General features: G+C 33.1%; 1 protein-coding gene across 1 annotated transcript in view; it reads right to left on the minus strand.

Annotated features, from left to right (window-relative positions):
* LOC134230682 (uncharacterized) overlaps positions 1-19,737 on the minus strand; it is an 82,812-nt gene that overhangs the window by 28,542 nt on the left and 34,533 nt on the right. Inside the window, exon 6 of the mRNA XM_062712518.1 lies at positions 2,584-2,652. Coding sequence (XP_062568502.1) covers positions 2,584-2,652 — 69 coding nt within the window. The remainder of the gene's footprint in view (positions 1-2,583; positions 2,653-19,737) is intronic.

The raw sequence follows: 19,737 nt of genomic DNA on the forward strand, positions 1-19,737 counted from the left end.
TTTATCCAAAAATAAATTTGTTGAAAAAATAAAAAGGCATAACAGGTACTTTGATTGGCATATCTGAATAATATATTTGAGATATAATAATATTCTTTGAGAATAACGAACTTTTTTCGTGACCATTTTCAATAATCATCTAAATCTTGTCTAAAAATGAGCAACAATGATTCCTTCAAATTCAGAGAGGAGTTAAAAGAGTCATTTGGAGTAATTCTGGTCTTACAGTAAGTGAATAAAAAAGACAGAAAGTTGTTTGAAACTGATAGATTTCATTCTTTTTTGTGTTGCTTACGTATTTTGAAGAATTGATCTGATTTTTTAAATCAAAAGCTCTTTTCTTTATTTTATCAATCAAACTCTCAGAATCAAGGTCGTATCAGAAATAAAACGGTTGATCTACTCGTTGCTCGCAACGTGATTTAATTTAGTTATAATCATCATGTTTACAAACATATATGTTTAAAACATCATATTACATTATACAAATCAAGTGTTGAATGCAGAAAGTATAATTTGAAATTAAATTGCAAACTTTAAATCTGCAAAATTTTAGGACGATTGAGCATACTTGAATAAAGCGTGTTCCCAAAATAAAAGATAATTGTGTTTTTTAATACGTTATATCGCGACTACCAATGAGTACCTCGCAGTTATCTAACTTACTACCGCTCTTTTGCGGGGAAGTCGAGAAAAGTCTACATTTCTGGGGGCAAATGAAATTGTTTACAGTAGTGACAATCAAATGATTCGAACAATTTAATGCCAAAATCACGATGTTTTGCCAGATATTGAACCTCAAATAGTAGATTGTCAAATAAGGAAAGTTTAAAATATTTTATCTGCTTAAAAATGTGACGATTTTCTATGAAAATTTAAGAGTCCGCTTAATTAAAAATATCGTTAAAAATGTGACAATTTAGGATTGGCTCCTCTCAAAAATATATTAGGCTGGTTCAGCGATTGTTTAGCGAGGTATTCCACCAGGATTTTTTTACTTATCTGTCCTTATTAATGCTACACTGATCGATCTTGCATTGTATCGAAAAGCACATTGCCCCCACCCAACAGACGATTCCTACCTCCTTCGCGAAAGAGTTCCGCTAAGTTAAGTAATCGCGATATCAAGTATTGCCATCATAAAATGTAAAGAAGTAAAATAGTAGCATAAACAAAAGACATTTAAAAAAATAACTGCATTTTTATCTTCGCTGTTAACAGTTCACGGTAGCTCAGTCGGTAGAGCGCTCGCTCCGTGATCGGGTCGTTAGTTCGTATCTCAGTCGATAAAATGGGTAGCAACTCTTCCTTCGCCATGCTCTCGGCACTTTGAAGTGAAAGTTGACGGTCCTTCGGATGAGACCTTAAAAACCGAGGCCCTGTGTCAGCGGCAGGCGTTGGCACGATAAAGATCCCTCACTGCTCAATGGCCGAGTGCCGAGTAAAGGTCAAAATTTGAAGCCCTTCACCGGCATACGGGGACATCTCCATATGAGTGAAAAATTCTCGAGAGGGATGTTAAGCAACGTATAATCAATCAATCAATTTTCGCTGTTATATCTCCTAATAGTAGGGCACGTTTTTAGAGGATCGTTACCAATAATTCTTTAAGAGTTGTTGTAATTTGTGCTTTATAAATAAAAATTAATTTATCACAACATGTATTGGTAACGATCCTCTAAAAACTAATGTCCAAATAATTGTATCTCACTTCCATTCTCAATGACCGTGTACTGTAGGGCAGCGTTGTGAGAATTCCATCGGCATCGAAAGCAAGTTTTTTTAACTTGCCTAGATAGCCGAGTGGTCTAACGCGCTGTTCCTGCACTGCTAGGAGACAGATTCCGTAGGTCGAGAGTTCAACCCCGGGCTGGGGCGGAAGTGAGTATCCTTGTAAAAGTGAATTTCTCTGTGCTTTCTATATTAATATTCCTTCACTTAGGGCAGTTATATTAGTTTAAGAGTTGTTGTAATTTGTGCTTTATATATATATATATATATATATATATATATATATATATATATATGTTTTAGTAATCATTTCCTTGAGGTAAAATCATAACATAAGAATAAACTTCACAAGCACTGTTTGCAAGCCGTCCATACCTGATAATTCATAAAATTATTAAACATTAAAACATTAAGTCTTTAATGTTAACTTTATATTACCTCGTATATTACATATGTATATTATCTCATACGTAAAACATAATCTCGTGTGGAGGACTAGATTTTAACTCGAAAGTAAGACTATGTATCTCGTAGGACTTAATATGTCGCTGGTACGACGTAGAATCACGTATGTACGCTTTAATGTTCTCTCGAAAGTATGACATATCATCTCGTACGTACATGTACGACTAAGTATCTCGCATTTACAACATAGCATTTCGTAAGTACAACGTAATATTTCATTCGTATGACTTATTATTGTCTCGTATGTACGACTTAGTATCTCGTACATTTGGTACGTATGACTTATTATCTCGTACATACATCTTAAAATTTTTTTTCCATCGGCAGCAATACGATTTCGTATGAAAAATTTATCAATTTAAAAATAGAAAAAAAATATGTACGTACATGTTTTTCTTGACAGGACTGTGAAAAGAAAACGTCGCCAAACTCCATTTCTTGGTGAACATGACAATCCTAAAAATAAAAGGAAACATATTTTTGGTTTTATTGTTTAAAATACACATGACTAGCAAACGAAGTACATGTACTGGTATAAATTTTATTGTGTTCATTTAATTCCATTAGAGCATCTAGTGGCTTGCCCTATCCGACAATCCTTTATGTTAAAAAGAAAGAAAGAAAGAAACATATTATAAATGATCAGATTTTGCACCCGAAAATCATATTAAAAGTTTTATGGGCACTACCTGCAATGGTCATTCAATAAGTAATGCAACTTACAGCATAGCTAAATAAATGTTGAGGCATTTATTCTTATTTTTTTACCGTCGAAATGATCTATGAAAGAGGTCCTAAATACAGAAAACCCCAATAAGTTTCCCATTGTCTTCGCAAAGAAATTCACCTTTAAAGTAAGTATGGTCACGACACTGTGCGGGAAACTGTTTAAAAATTATCTCTGCCAAGAAAATGAAAATAATAGCGTATGTGAAAACTGTGATTTTTACATAAATCGCCAAAGAACTTATATTTAAGATATGATTTTATATGTAGAAAAAAGTTATCTTTGATGTCGTATATGCTCAGAAGGAAAAAAGGAGAGTTTAAATATTATAATCAATCTGGTCGATTTTACCATAGAAAGCCATCGTTAAGATACTTAACATTAAATCTTCACAACATTTTGTAGAATTTTGACAAAGAAATAAAATTAACAATATTTCTATAAGATAGTTGCCCTATTTTCTTACAAATGCCTTCAAGAAAACATGCGATAAATGTGGCAACGGTCTATAAAACTAGAGCCGAGCTCTTTGCAAAGCAACGAGTAGGTCTTCCGTCAGAGCTTCGGACAGTGAGAAATGACCTTGAGTCAATGTCATGCCACATTCTAATGTTAAAGCAATTTTTTAAAGGGAGATATCATCTTATAACGTTTTAGATAGCTTAGGAATGTTTGTTACCTTGACCTTGTCAAAATGACCCTGCATCACATCATCACACACGCTGGTGATGAGCATATCCCATTTATTTGGTACTGTATTGACAATTTCACACATGTTCTTTCAGACAATGCATCCTGCCAAAATATCTTATCCTAAATGACTTTGATTCAAGGCCATGACACACTGATCAGCATTATATAAGCAATACTTTATTCGTCAGGCCTATTCACAACTAATATGCATGTGTAACACTAGGTAGCTCTATCCTTTCTCTGTCAAAAGTTATGGTCAATTTAAGCAATGTTGGAATTTTGGAAAAGCAGGTTAAACTTCAAGGTCAAAGTTCATTATTTCTAGTAATTGAAAAGATTTGAAATGTGTCTCTAGCACATTCCTTCATTTTTTCTACAACAAAACATCCCTTACAACCGTTTTAAATAGTCCTCCTGAGCCCGATTTGAGATATCAAAATATCTTCTGCTATTCTACCATTTTGGGTGGCAAGATAATTCAGTCCAACGAGCTTCTTTCAGATGTCAGGTACTAGTACATTTACTTGATAGAGGTTTCAGAAACATTTGAAATCCATCTTTTGTGCAGTTGAGGTCAGGATTAGGAGAAAATTAATCCGGAACCGAGCGCATTTTTTGTACTTAATGAGTATATATATTTTTTTTAAATATGAAGGGCACTGTAGCTCTCTGGTGATTTTCCGAGCTAGAGAGCTACAGCTAGCCTTTCACCAAATATATTCTATTAAAACTATGATTCCATCTACTTTGTCAACTTTAATTGCTAGAAATCTAGTGTAAAAATCCAGAATGAAAATAATGAATTCTTAGAAATGAAATTAATTGTCAGAAATGCAGTGCCGAATTCCGGTATAACGTTGAATATTGACCCCAGTTGAAAATTGACCCGAGGTTCATTTTTCAACGTTGAATATTGAACCAGCGGTGTTTTTTCTCCGTTGAAAATTGAGACCAAAAGTCGTTGAATTTATAACCGGGGTCATATTTCAACAGTTTGATATTTTTTTTCTTATCCCCGATGACCTCAACAAGTTGAAACAAGTTGAAAATAGACCCTGTTGAATGTTGACCCCGCCTCAGAGTTTGAACATTTTTTTGAACTGGGAAGTTGTTTTACGGGATTTATCAGTATCTCTATGTCTATATTTCGGATTCAATTTTTTACCCTTCTCAAGAATAATAGAAATAAACCTATCATCCCGTGTATATATGTACAATTTGATCAATACACGATTTTAATTACCTTCAAGCATGACATCATTATTTTTTGCAGGCAAGTAGGAAAGGGGGGCCGGGGGAGGGGGGGGGGAGAGAGAGAGGGCTCCTCCCACTTTTCCCCCCAAAATTACTTATACTATAAGAAATGTTCATTGAAAGGTTGGTTGCCCCACCCCCCACCCCCCAGATATAAGGAAAATGTATTATTAAAAAATGATACTGGAAGTAGTTGGCATTGAGAAAAGTTGGCGTCTACCCCCTACCCCCAATCCCACCCCCTACGAAATAGAATTTTCGACTTTGGGTTACATAAAATTTTTCCTTTTTTTTTTTTTTGCTTGTCAACTTCTTCAGGTGAGTAAAACAAAAATTTCTCTGTCTTGCCCCCCCCCCCCACTTTCAAAAACGATGCTACGTGGCTGTTTTGACAATACTTTCTAAAATCTATATCAATAAATAACTACAAAAGTATGAATAGGGCATAAAACAAAATTTCTGAAAACTGGTGTCTAGAAAGTGAACCCTATATAATATTGATCAGGTGGACAGAACATCCCATCTAGGTAAATTCAGTATAAAAATTTACAAAATTAAAAGCCTAAAAATTAGAATGAAACACATCGGTAAAAATCAATCCAATGATAGGTTATGTTTGTGAAAAGATCAATATAGCGACCATAACATGTTAGTAATGCTGACTTTAAACAAGGTTGGTGAAATCCCTGTAACAAACGTATCTGTCAGTAGCCTGCCGCGACCTAAAAATCGATCGTTTTCAAAGCATAACCTTGAGAATGAGAAGGACTAGAAGGTGCACTTCCCACCATCTTTTATATCAAGAATTAAAAAAAACGCCGTACCTGCAACTTCTTTTGATCTAATCAACTAAAAGCACATTCCTCTTCAAACAAAGATAGAGGGAGAGAGAGAATCCTAAAGTTTTTCTCGGATGCGGGGCTATGGTGTTTAAATCCTCTAAAATAGTGTGACAAAAAACCATGAACAAAATAAATAAACGAAACGCAATAAATAAACAAGCAAACAAAAAGTAAAAATAGAAACTAGCCAATCTTGAAAACCAAACCATGTTTCTTTAATTGGATGAAAAGGCCGCTTCAATAAAATCCTCAAAAACCATCCTGTGTTTCCAAGATTTTTTTGGGGGGATGGGGGGTGGGGGTGGGGGGTTTTTGTTAAATTTTAACTACTTTATTACAAAAATTAAATACCGCTGAAAGTCAGGCAAACATTTTCTAATTAAAGCAACTGCAAAATTGAAGAAAACAGCCCAGTCACAAACACAAAAACCCATATTCTTCAAATATATATGAAACTAATCCCAAAAAGGGGAGATCACCCTTTTTTACATCCTCTACTTAACAAAATAAATATGTATTAACTGCGAGGTTCGTTCTTGAACTGTTTGTTTAACTATGTGAAAAAGATCACTAAACCTTTTACTTTGAAAAAAAATCCGTTTTTCATGGACATTATGTTATTAATGTTGTGGAAATAAGCATTAAAACGTACGTGTATAATGCGTTAAAGACTCACCGTTTTCCAAAAACTAATATTAGGTATTTTAACATAAATGAAGTGTTGTTAGCAAAGAAAAAATAAAAATATAAATAAAAAAAAATATGAACTAAATTGTATATTGTTTAACTATGTTTACTAATATTTAGGATTTACATATACAAATGTACTTCTTTTTAAATAAATATTACACGAAATATTCCGATTTTAAGCTAACTTTGAAATCTTAGATATTTTTTTTAGAATATCTTATTCTAAGAATATAAATGAATTACTGAATTAAGTGTGCATTGTTTACATTGGTGTCGGAAGCAAATTGAAAGTGCGGGGGGGGGGGGGCTATTTGAAAAAGAAAAATGAATTTCAAATCTTAAAAAAATGACAAGAAATAATTGTCCAAACTAGTAGTCCAAACCCGGAAATCCTATTTGTGGGAGATTGTGTGGAGTTGGGATCCAATTGCTTTTTTTATAGCAGTGTCAATTAATCTTCTTTCTTTGACTTCACTGTAACTTGCCTGTTGAAAGCGGGGGGGGGGATGGGGGGGCTAAACCAATTTCACATTGTTCAGTGCTTAAATTACAGTTGTGAAAACCAAGTCATAGATATGCTGTTGAATTTTGAACCGGTTTCATGTTCAAAATTCCACACCTTTGGTCTCAAAATTCAACTTTGAAAAATGACCCTCGGGTCAATTTTCAACCCGGGTCAAAATTCAACGTTACACCGGAAATCACTCGCAGCGAAAACTGGTATACTAGTATTGTACATTTACCTCCACTTATCTAAAGAAACTAGTAAATGTATTATACACTTTCGTGTACACACTTCGATGCTTGATTGAATACTCTAATTGGCATAAGCTTTAGAAATTAAAAAGTTTATGATTTTAAATAGGAAAGTTTGTGACGGAAACTAAAATCTTTGCCGACTTTGATTCTTTTCCATTCATTCGAGGATCTGCTAATAAAAATATCTTGTGTATGTATGATTATTGGTTAACGTTATACATTTATTGACTGAGCTCGAGGGCAACATGCGTTTTGTCGAAACCTAGAACCAAACTATCTGCATGCTTGACATGTACAATTATTATAATGTTTTGGATTATTTTCGGATTTAAACACCAGCCTTGACCTGTACATATTTGAACAAACTTACCACTTGACATTCTCAACTCTAAAGGAAAACATTGCATCGTTTCAGGGAAGGGGTGTTACATGTACGTATTGCGATGAGAGAAAATTTAAAAATCTCTCAGTCCATTAAAAATAAAAGAATGACTTGGAATAAATGCATGCAACTGAATCAATTTTTGTTTAAAGAAATGTCTAATTACTCATTTTTTCTCGTATTCTGAAAGCTCGGAATGTATATATTTTGGGAGCTCTTCCATGTAAAACTGCGTGCATTTAGTTTTAATAATCATGTTCCCGTAAAATCGTCTCATTGTGGTATTCTTTTTATTCAAGGAAATAAAAAAAAATACATAAGCATATCATTCTGTACAATAAAATTATAAGTTCTGTAGCAAATAAAGCAAAACTAAAAATTGCTTAATTTGATTTTCGATTTTTATGAGAATTGGAAACATAACTTCCAAAAACAGTTTTATCATGCTTCTTTGTTTTTGCTAATTTAAACATCATCACACATTTCTCAAGTATAAAGCAATTAGAATAGCTTGATATATGTCCGTATACATGTAGCGATTGCATTGACTTCAATGTGGAGAGGGGGATAGGATCTAAAAAAACTTAACCTTTCCAATAATAGAATCATCCCTACAAATCAAGAACAAGTTACAGCCGTGGTATCCCCCTTTTTTTAAATAAAACTTTAATCGACATCCCGACGGTACAATCTTTAACACTAATTTATGTATATGTACAATTAAAATTATTTCAAAATTGGCAGATCATTATGGAAAATTTTGTCGATAGGTCACCCTGTGTCACCTTTCACTGTAACCGATGAACTCGTCCATAGATGTATTGACGGCCGAGGAAAACGCGAAATCGCAGCAACTTTTATTCATTCGTCAAAGAATAGAATTCACATTTAACACTTTCAAATCTTTGAAAATATGCACATATATTTTCAAGAACAGCTTCATGTTTCATATGTAGAAATATTTCTAAGAATTACGTTAATAATATATATATTTTTTTTTATTTTAAACTGAGTAAATCGATGACCTAGCAACGTTTTAGATAACTCTACGGCTTGAATAAAAATCTAAGAAACTAGAGCCGAGCTCGTTGCAAAGCAACGAATAGGTCTTCCGTTTGAGCTAAGGATAAGAAGACGTAACCTTGAGTCTAAGTCAAAAGCCACATTCTAAAGTTGTACAAGTGAAGATTTAAACCTTGTAAGAGAAGCAACTTACAATGTTTAGCTAGGAAAAAGACTGTAAAGGAATATATATGTGACCTTGAACTTTCCAAGTGACCTTGATCTAAGCAATGACTAACTTTCGTTATAAAAATATTATCCATGTATTACTGTCTGGAAAATTTCATACATTTTATTTAGATATTCTTTCTGTCCATGCATCCAACCAAAAACATCTTATCCTTGGTGACTTTGAACTTGAGTCAAGGTCACTTCCCACCCTGCATTATATCAGCAATGTTTCACTAGTAGAAAAATGGTAGCGAATTTACAGTTTCACTGTCACTAACCTTGACTCGTCCAAATGACTGGATATGCTCAGCCATGTGTTTTTTTCCTGACCATAATCGAAGCAAAATAATTTATTAGGTTCAACACAATGTCGAGACTATAGCTCTACTTGTTTGTTCTTATAACAAAGGAAGAGAAAACTAGCCATTGCCATCAGACCAAAACTGTAGAAGGAGTAGCGTTTTAAAGGAATTTTACAGAAATTTCTATTTTTAGTAATCATGACAACACCGTTCATCGAAATTAAAAAACGATGCACTTAATTATGTATCACAGTATAGTCTACTTGTGTGCCCAGTTATATTGAAATCAAACTAAAACTGTAGGAGGAGTAGCATTTTTAAGGAATTATACAGAAATTTCTATTTTTAGTAACCATGGCAACACCGTTCATCGAAATCAAAAACGGATGCACGATATTTTGTATCTTAGTAAAGGCTACTTATGTGCCAAGTAATATTGAATTCAGGCAAAAACTGTTGAAGGAGTAGCATTTTAAAGCATTCAAAAACCGATGCACTATATTATGTATCTTACAGAAGTGTACTTGTGTGCCAGGTTATATTGAAATCAGACCAAACCGGTAGGTAGAGTAGCATTTTGAAAAATTGTTTACAGACAGACGGACAGCTAGACAGACGAAGAGACGGCGGACACTTTACTATTGCATAAGCTCTTCCGAGGAAAAATGAGTTAAACACTAATCTAAAAGAAGTGAGGTCAAGGTCAAAAGAAAGTTCAATGTCAAAAGAAAAGTCAAGATCAAAAATGGTGATATATGCAGTTGAATAGTTCTCATCAGTATGCATCAACATGTGAAATTTGTTTTTAAGCTCCATTTTGAATGGTATGCGCAAGTATTGAAATTATCTCCCTTGTTGCACTCTAACGTTGAGGAGGGGAGTTTCGTTGCCGCGTAAAAAGACAGGTGGGACAGATATTTATGTATTGGATACATTGCATCATCGATATACTGTAGTTTATCGTCACTTTATGATTGCCAGGATGCACTCTACAACTCGAGAATGACCAAAATAAATAAAGACATCATTTTTAAAGCATTATTTAAATCGTAGCAAAAAAGAAAATATCAATGGATGTGACACTTTTCAGACGAGGGAAGAGATATGAACCTCTCATAAATACGGTACACATGTATCAGATCATTGCACGTCGGCAATCTAAAAGACGTATATTAATTCTCTTCCTTATTATAACTTTTTAAAAAATCTAATTTCTTAGAAATTGTTTGTACAATCAAGAAAATCGGTTACTTTGAATAAAGACTACGACGTTTCTTTCATTTTCAAGTACCGTATAATAGCGAGCGCAGCGAGCTCAGTAGAATAACGTGTTAGAAAAGAAGAAATTCGGAATTGTACACACGTCAAGCAAATTTTGTTGTGCAACATTCCCAGAACTCCTTTACTACCCAATGTCCTTTGTGCGAATAAATAAATAAATAATAACAAAAGTAACAGTTTTTTTAAAAGCTTGCCTGACTAATGTCATCAATATCTATAGAATATATATAGACATGATAAGCTATAAACATTTACATTTGGGGAGGGGGGTTAAATTATTTCACTAGAGTAAATTATGGCGATGTTGCACAAAACATCATGCATTCATCTTAAGTTGTAAGATACTCATCAGAGCAATGGAAAAAGAACACCATTTATATAAACCATATATATTGTGTGTATATAAAATAAACATTTAAATGAAATCATGATCATGTCCCGCTGTAGATTCGAAGCCGGGAGGTAAAGATGAACACCTCCCTCCGCGAGTCTAAAATTGGTTTTAGAGGATGACATGAATATAAGGGAAAACACTTGATTAATGCTTGAAAACATGGCTACATATAAAGGTGACAGCTGAAAATATGAGAACTACAAGAAAATCGTTTGTACGATTTAATCAATCGTTTGTACAATTTAGTAAATCGTTTGTACAATTTAATAAATCGTACAAACGATTTATTAAATCGTACAAACGATTTATTAAATTGTACAGACGATTTATTAAATCGTACAAACTATTTAAAAAAAAAAATTCTACATGGTTAAAATGGGACTAATACGCCGTCGTAGTACTCTGTTTAGTAGGACCGGTTTTTCAGTGGGTGGCTCTGTACAACTCTCCGGTCTGTCATTTTTTTTTTTTTTGGAGAGCTACAGATCTGCAGCTATACTGTATATGAAGTTTGATTAAAATATCTTGGATAGTTTGTTTGAAAATGAGCTTTAAACTTAGCTAAAGGCAAAGTGTGACGGAAGGAGATACGGCAGGATGGAAGACTTCCGACATGACAAACACTATATCCCAAGCCATATTCATGGCGGGGCATAGAAATGTCGTGTATGATTATTGGTTTACATAAAAAATAGGTTGTGACTTTCTTTCGGAATTCAACACTAGCCTTAACCTACATGTATATCTGCATGTACAAAAACAAATCAACCCAACTTACATTCTCGGCTCAGAAGGAAGACATTGTATTCATTTTAAACATGTTAAAGGGGAGGGGGGGGGGTATTACTTATAGTGATGAGAGGAAATATAACCACGTGTCGGTCCATGAAACATGAAAGATTATTTTTGGAATGTTTGTATAAAACTGTGTGGCTTTCTTTGAATTAAATTAGAATTTATTGAAATATTTAAATAATTCTTTTAGGGACGCCGTGATATATTTGGTAGTCTGTGTAATAACTGTTTGGATAAAGTGTCTTTTGAAGGTACAACACCTTTCATTTAATATTACTAAAGGATTTGCTGAGCCTTTTTTCCGTATAGTCGAAATGCATGGGAGAAGGAAAAAAACCGTATGTGGATTGAATGCGATTGTGTTTTTCATCTAAATAAACACGTTTTTTTTTTCTTCTCGTTTTCCTTTTTTATAAAATGCCGTTTGCTTTGTTTAAAAGCTTGTTCATACGCGTTACCAATGTAAGAAGAGAAAACAAGACGTCCTCAAGCAATTTATTTCTAATGATGAAAACACCGAGGACGATGAAAATAATTTACTGACACCCTAGTATCTACATTTGATGTCACCAACATTAACAATGACTGACCGGAAGGACGTTTGGGAAAAAATTTAAATTCAATTGATATTTTATTGTCGAGATACTGGTTAATGATAAATAGCATTAACTAATTTTCAATTTTTAAAAATCGCATTCTGAAACTCTGAATGTATACAGGCCGTTATTCTATGCAAAAGTGCATATATGTATATTTATACTCACATTGGCTGAAAATGTTGGATGTTTTCCCGTGAATTAGAAACGCCACTTCCAATTAACCATGCACGTGTGCATGTAAGTTTAAGATTCATAAAACAATATCCACCTCGATAAAAACAGGAAAAAAAAATATTGCAAACCCAGCTAGTGTTTATTCGGCTATCAAAATACATAAAACTTGCAATGAATAAATGTACAAGAGATTACGATTGATTTTAAACAAGCTGAAATAAAGTGAAATTAAATGATATGAAAGAAACTACATGATTTCAAACCCAATTTTCCATTTGTAACTATCGGAGTACACAATGGATTTTCACATATGCCCACTGTTCTCTGCAACCACGTGCTTGTAAACGAGGACCGGGCAACACAACTTTAGACACAAAGCGACAAAGCTGGATATAAACTGTTTGCTATATTACAAATACGTGAATAACAGAATATTATACAGTATTTTTTTTATTTTCAATGTTTTAATCACTATCCATCACTATTTATAATTATTTGCCGAAGCCCCTTCTCAATTATAATTGAAATAAAATACATTAACGCAGAATAGAGAATTATTTTTTTTTTGCGCGAACAGGCCAAAGAAAGCGAAAACAAGTCAAAATGATTTTATGCACCAGTGTTTGGAATTACGATTAAATATAAAAGATGGGTGAATTAATCTTATTGAATCGCGATGTAATTAAAAACACAGTTTTCTATTAATTGATAGGTCTTTGTACACAATGGTCTAATACAATCACAAACACTTGCTTTGTTTATGTCCACAGGTGGCTGGTACACTGGTGACCTCGATCGACAGCGTGGTATTCGCGGCTTGTGTTACATAACTGTAACATGGGGATCATAAAATGTATACAACTAATGATCGTGAATTATTCGATGCATAAAGTTTAAGATTAATTATATAGTTTGTTACAATGATAAACGTAGAAAGATAGATTTCATATCTTCCGCTTTTAAAGACGTGTTCACTATAAAACTAATTAAATAAAGAAAAAAAGAAAAATTAGCTGTAATAAATAATTTAATAGTGAATCATAAAACACGTTTAAAACCTTATTTTGAAGAAAATCAACATAAAATACCGTAGGGAATATTATTTACAGCAAGTTATACACATGAAGAGGTCAGATTTACTTGCCGAATAAAAACGTTAAATGTTTACCTGACCTACTTTCAACTCGTATTATGCAATAACCCCGGTATATTCGAACAAATAAACATTCTCATCAGATCAAAAAGGTGTTAAAGAACAATTTTGCTCGTAAGATCCAGATCGAAATTTTAACCGTTTTTGAGTTATAAAGCGAAAACTTCCAAGCTCCATAGATCCCTAATTTTAGGGGCCAGCCCCTTTTTTATAGTATCGAATGAAAGCTCTTGCAATTATGCACAACTTTTGTTCAATTTTTGAATTTTCTGCTGTTTTCCGCGTTCTAACTTTTGACCCCTCTCTAGCGCCATTTTTAATGCAAAAATCAAAAAACAAAAACCGATGTGCACAACTTCAATGCTTCCTCTCCTCAATTCCAAAGTGTTTTGTGTTCCAATTATTACCATTTCTGAGCCTTTGTCTGGAAATCGGAGGTATGAAAATTTCAATCAAAGGGCAATAACTCATTGATAGAAGGTAATTTCCAAATTTTGAAACAGAATTCTAAAAGGGTTTTAGAAAGTCTAAAAGCTCTGAAAATTTGAACAAAATCCGTTCAGGAATGATGAAGATATGAAGAGTCAAAGTTGGCGTCTAGGAAGAAAACAAAAAAAAAAAGAATAATAAGAATATTCTTAATCTTCAGAATCAGTAGAAGGTCTTCCGTTGGAAACGGAAGACCTTAATGACAGCAAATCATTTCCAAGACCCGATATTATTTTTAAACAAGATGTGTTTGTGAAAAACAATGCGCCCGGCGGCAACAAAAATCTAAAAAGCTATTTCAAGCATACAGTATTGCATGGGTCACAGTCAAGGTCACCAGGTCATTGACCTTGAAGTTATTGGTAAGAACTTGATTAGTGGAGTATGCACACCAAATATGAAGTCTCTATCTTTTATGATTCAAAAGTTATGATGCAAGTTACATAAAGCTATTTTTAGCAAATAGGTCACAGTCAAGGTCACCAGGTCATTGACCTTGGTGTCATCTGAAAGAACTTTATTTGTGTAGTATGCATACTAAATATGAAGTCTCTATCTTTTATGGTTCATAAGTTATGGCGAAGGTTAAAGTTTGCAGACAGAAAAGCTTTTTTTAGCATATAGGTCACATTCAAGGTCACAAGGTCATTAATATTAGTGTCAATTGAAATCAACTCATTAGTGAAGTATGCATACCAAATATGAAGTTTCTACCTTTCATGGTTCAAAAGTTATGGCGAAGGTTAAAGTTTGGGGACAAACAAACAAACAAACAAACAAACAAACAGACAACAGACAGACAGGACAAAAACAATATACGCCTCGGATCTATCGATCCGGGCGCATAAAAATAATTAAATCATGTGGAAGCAATAAGAAATAGAACAGCAATGCTTATTTTGTGTACCTGACCACTTATAGTTTCGCTACAGATATTTCTAACGTTTTGTTTCCCATGCAACATTTGATCGAAAAAAGGGTTGTAATTAAATATTGAATTGAAGATATGTGCAGTCAGAGACTGATTTATTTAATGTTATTTAATGCTTCTTTTATAAACTCAGTTTTTTGTTTGTTCTAACATTGAACGGAGAAAATATAAGTGCCGATGTTAGTTGGCACTGGATTTCACATACTACAATGTACCCGACTCTCTGAATGTACATCGGTCAATGCGTGATAAAGCAGTGAGGGTCCTAGGAAAATTCACGATGCATGAATTAAATGACCGTAAATTATTTTAAGCTCGAAATTGTTTTTAAAATAAATTATGCTACATTGAATGTTAACCGAAGGAAATTTCGTCTCTCCCGTCTCGTTTTTTTTAAACTAAATCACAAGAGTGATGGTAAAAAATATGTGCGTAGCATGCGTAGTAATTCCATTATTTACCGAAGACCCCATTCAATTACAATTGCAGATGAATTAAAATACAAAAAACACGAGATAGAGCAATATTTTTTCAAAATGTATTGTTGCATGAACAGATCAAAACAGCGATTAAAATGAGAATGATTTTTTATGCACCAGTGTTTGGAATTAAGATTATAAAAGATCGGTCAAGTAATATCTTATTGATTTGATGTAATTAAAAACATAATTTTCCATTAATTAATAGTTCTTGTACAAGATACATTTTAACATATGTTCAAAACAGATACATTTTAAACGCAATCACAAATACTTGCTTTGTTTGTGACCTCAGGTGGCTTTTACACTGGTGACCTCGATCGGCAGCGTGGGATTAGCGCGTTGGGTTACATAACACTGTAAACATCGAGCTGAAAATGGCGATCGTAATATGCATACAGCTAATGATCGTCAATTATTCAATGCATAAATTTTAAAATTACTTACATAGTTTGTTGTTATAATAAACATAGAAAGATAGATTTAATATTCTCTGCTACTGAACACTATTAAACTAACTAAAAAAGAAGAAAAGAAAGACTAGTTGTAATAAAAATTTAATAGTTAACCATAGGGCACGTTTAAAACCTTATTTAAAAGAAAATTAAAATTAAATACCGTAGGGCATATAATTGATGACAAGTCTGTTTAAGTTAAACACGTGAAGAGGTCTGATTTCCTTTCCGAATGAAAAACGCTACCTGTTTACCTGGCGTACTTTCTACCATGTATTACGCAATACCCCGGAACATTTGAACAAACAACATTTTCATCAGATCAAAAAGGTTTAAAAGAACAATTTTGTTCGTAAGATCCAGATCGAAATATTTACGGTTTTTGTGTTATAAAGTAAAAACTTTCAACTCCCTAGATCCTTAATTATAGGGGCCTGCCCCTTTTGAATAGTATTGTATGAAAGCCCTTGCAATTACGCACAACTTTTCTTCTATATGTCTTAACAAAATATTTTTAGTTTTTAAGATATGAAGGAAAATATGTTGAATTTTTTTGCTGTTTTCCGCGTTCTAACTTTTGACCCCCCTTTAGCGCCATTTTTAATGCAAAAATCAAAAAACAAAAACCGATATGCACAACTTCAATGCTTCCTCTCCTCAATTTAAAAGGTATTTGAGCTCCAATATCCTTTCTGAGCCTTTGTCTGGAAATCGCAAGTATGAAAAATTCAATGAAAGGGCAATAACTCGTCAATAGAAGGTAACAGAGAATGCCTTGAAGAATTGAAACTATTAAGAATATTTATTATGTACTTTTTCATATTTTTTATGACAAATAGCATTTCCATTTATAAATTTTAATAATTTTAAATTTATACTTTAGAATTCACTGGATATCAGTAAATCGGGAGATAAAGTGGATGTGTGATAGAGAGAGAGAGAGAGAGAGAGAGAGAGAGAGAGAGAGAGAGAGAGAGAGAGAGAGAGAGGTTTAACAAATTTAAATAAATTAAAATGTATTATGTACATGTATTTTGCACTTTTTTTCTGTTTCAGGGTTTAGTACATGTATATTACACATTACCACCGTTAAATAATCATAGCTAGCGATATCATTTAAATTCTTGTATTATTGTTGATATTATAACCATCTTGTCATAAATATCAGCATCATTAGCATCATCATTAGAAACATCATCCTTTTCTTCCTCCTCATCAACAACAACATGCATACTAGTAAATATTTAACAATATTTCCATTTCCTATTGTTTTACCTACACTACAAAGGTACATCTTATTTAATCTCGGTGATTCCTGTGGCATGTAAATTTCTTGATATTGAAAGACTCCTGAAAGGTCTTAGTTCAACCTGCATTTATACGTGTGGTACATGACTGGCGTATAAATACACTGAAGAAAAAAATAGATGTTTTTTAATTGTTTACTTAGTAATTATATATGATATAAATTTTACAAATAAAATAAATAATGAATTATCTCCGGATCAAACGCAATTCACCAAGTCCACACATTGCATTCAATATGGCGGTGGAGAAGTGTCCTAGGGCCTATAACACGTTTTAGTGCTTCCGACAACCTAAATCTAGGTCATATATATAATTAAAGTTAACAAGATTGCTTTGGTCAAAATTTAAAATTCTTTTTTTTTTGTTTCTTCTATAAATGTTGATTTTTGGCTACAGTAACTAAATAATCATTAAATTTGGTTCGTGTTTCATGGTACTATTTCTTATAGTGAGCGCAGCGAGCGTCGCGAAGCGACGCTCGTAACTGCGAGCTCTAACGACAACGCCTGGGCGAAGAGAAAATTCGGACTACTGCACATTCATTCTTTAGAATTTTTTGCTGCAGTAATTTTGACCCACAATGCATCACTTAGCAAAGTTGCGTTCTCGCGAGAATGACGGCAAATGTTCAACAAAAAGTTTACTCGCCTTGATTAAATGGATAAATATTGAAGATAAATTGTAAACGTAACTTTTTTCATTACCTTTCAGCACTCTTCAGTTTTTTTCATGGTATTTTTAACTTACACACGACGTCATGTGACGTCAGAGTCTAGACGCACCAAATGTCACGTGCGGTTTGACGAGCCCGATCAAAATTAAAACAATAGAAGAGTTTGCGCTCGCTCTAACGGTCGCACCGTCAACATATAAGTAAAATTTGACGTATAAGGGAGGGGCAATAGAAAAGAACATGAAATGTCTCGTGTATTTCAAATCTACTCACTTAGACGGTATTCCTATTTATCTTAAGATTGGTATTTCAAGTAAACATGGAAATATAAGGAATTAAGCCTAGTTAACGGGCTTCGCCCGTTATGCAAATTATCCAATGTTTTCCACTATTGTTGATGCCCTGACAAACCCTCCTAACAGGACAGTAATTCCTTAAGGTAGGGTTCTTCTCATACTACTTGTATTTAAAAATTAATGAAATTTTCACAGAGTCAAGAAGACAATATCAGTTAGTGATAGTATAAGTGAGATTAAATTTGACCGTTTTATATTAGAGGCAAGGTCAATATTATTATCTTTTTCCTTCAAATTGACATTATGAATAAAAAAAAAAGGACTATTGGCAATCACGTGATGCCTACTTCTATTTCACAAAATTTAAGATTTTTTTTTTTTTGCATAAAAAGATATTACTTTATCGGGTCTACAGTATGGTATTACCAAATTTAAATAGATAATTTAACTAATCTGGATACTCCCTAATCCAAATTTTCTCTTTTTTCTTATTTTTTTTTAGGATATATTAGTTATTTTCTTATGCTTCCTATATTTAACTTTTTCTTATTTTCACATATAATAAAGTTGTTTTATAAATGTACAAAATGGTACAAAAACAAAAAATTTTCATCGTTTACTTAGAGAGAAAAATACTTTTAATGGATTTTTTGCTCAAATCTGTACTTTGATAGGTTTTAAAAGCTTACATAGTTCTAGTTTGCTTGAAAATTCATATTCATTTGATATATTTTGAACGTTTAGTCCCTTATAATTAATTAATTTACATTTGAAAATTTCTTCAAGTCTTTGATTGTGTAAAAATTATACTTAAATTCATTGTTCTTTCATAATTTTGAGGGCCAGAAAAGAAGATATTTTCATACGCCACCATTCCGCCAAAAATATAGTCCCTGTTAGTTTTCAAACGCAGTGTACTATTTCTATTGAAAATTGTACAATTCTGACGAGAAAACAAAAATATGGTCTTTTAAATCCCTTACACCTAAATATATATATAAGACATATAAGCAAATATACTTTGAATGTTTCATCTAGTCAGAAACCAGAGAAGAATCCTACCTGAAATAACAGTGGGGTAACAAAACGTGCAGTCGGGGTATATTGAGATTTTCGCCGGTAACTGTACAGAACAACAATATATTAAATTTGCACCGCATGAAAAACCTTTCATATACACTCTTTTTTTTAGATAAACACCAATGCAAATAGATTCATAAAACTATTTTTAAAAAAAATCACTTTGTTATCATCGTCTCAAGACACGGCCCGGAGTCGGCATAAAGCTATCATAGCAAGAATTGTATTAAAACAAGATTGAAACACGTTTTTGTGAATTTGCGCAGAGAAATAAAACGCACCTGCAAAATACGAGATGTAGTGTTCATAAATTTATTAGATGAAATCTAGAGAGAGAGAAAATAAATCCTAAATATTAAGGGCCTTGAACGATAGTAAAGGATAACCTGGTTACCGTTCATTTAGGTAAATGGTTAAGTCACGAGATCTTGAGAGAAAATCTGCTGAAAACCTATGAATGGGAAAGGCCTTGAAAGACACACTGTAGTAAAGGTAAACCCGTATCGTATAAGTTAAGCAAGTGACAAATTAAAATAAATCCTTAATTGGAAG

The sequence above is a fragment of the Saccostrea cucullata genome, unplaced genomic scaffold (assembly GCF_032062105.1).
Source record: "Saccostrea cucullata isolate Sc308-1 unplaced genomic scaffold, CSIRO_AGI_Scuc_v1 ctg695, whole genome shotgun sequence".
NCBI lineage: Eukaryota > Metazoa > Mollusca > Bivalvia > Ostreida > Ostreidae > Saccostrea > Saccostrea cuccullata.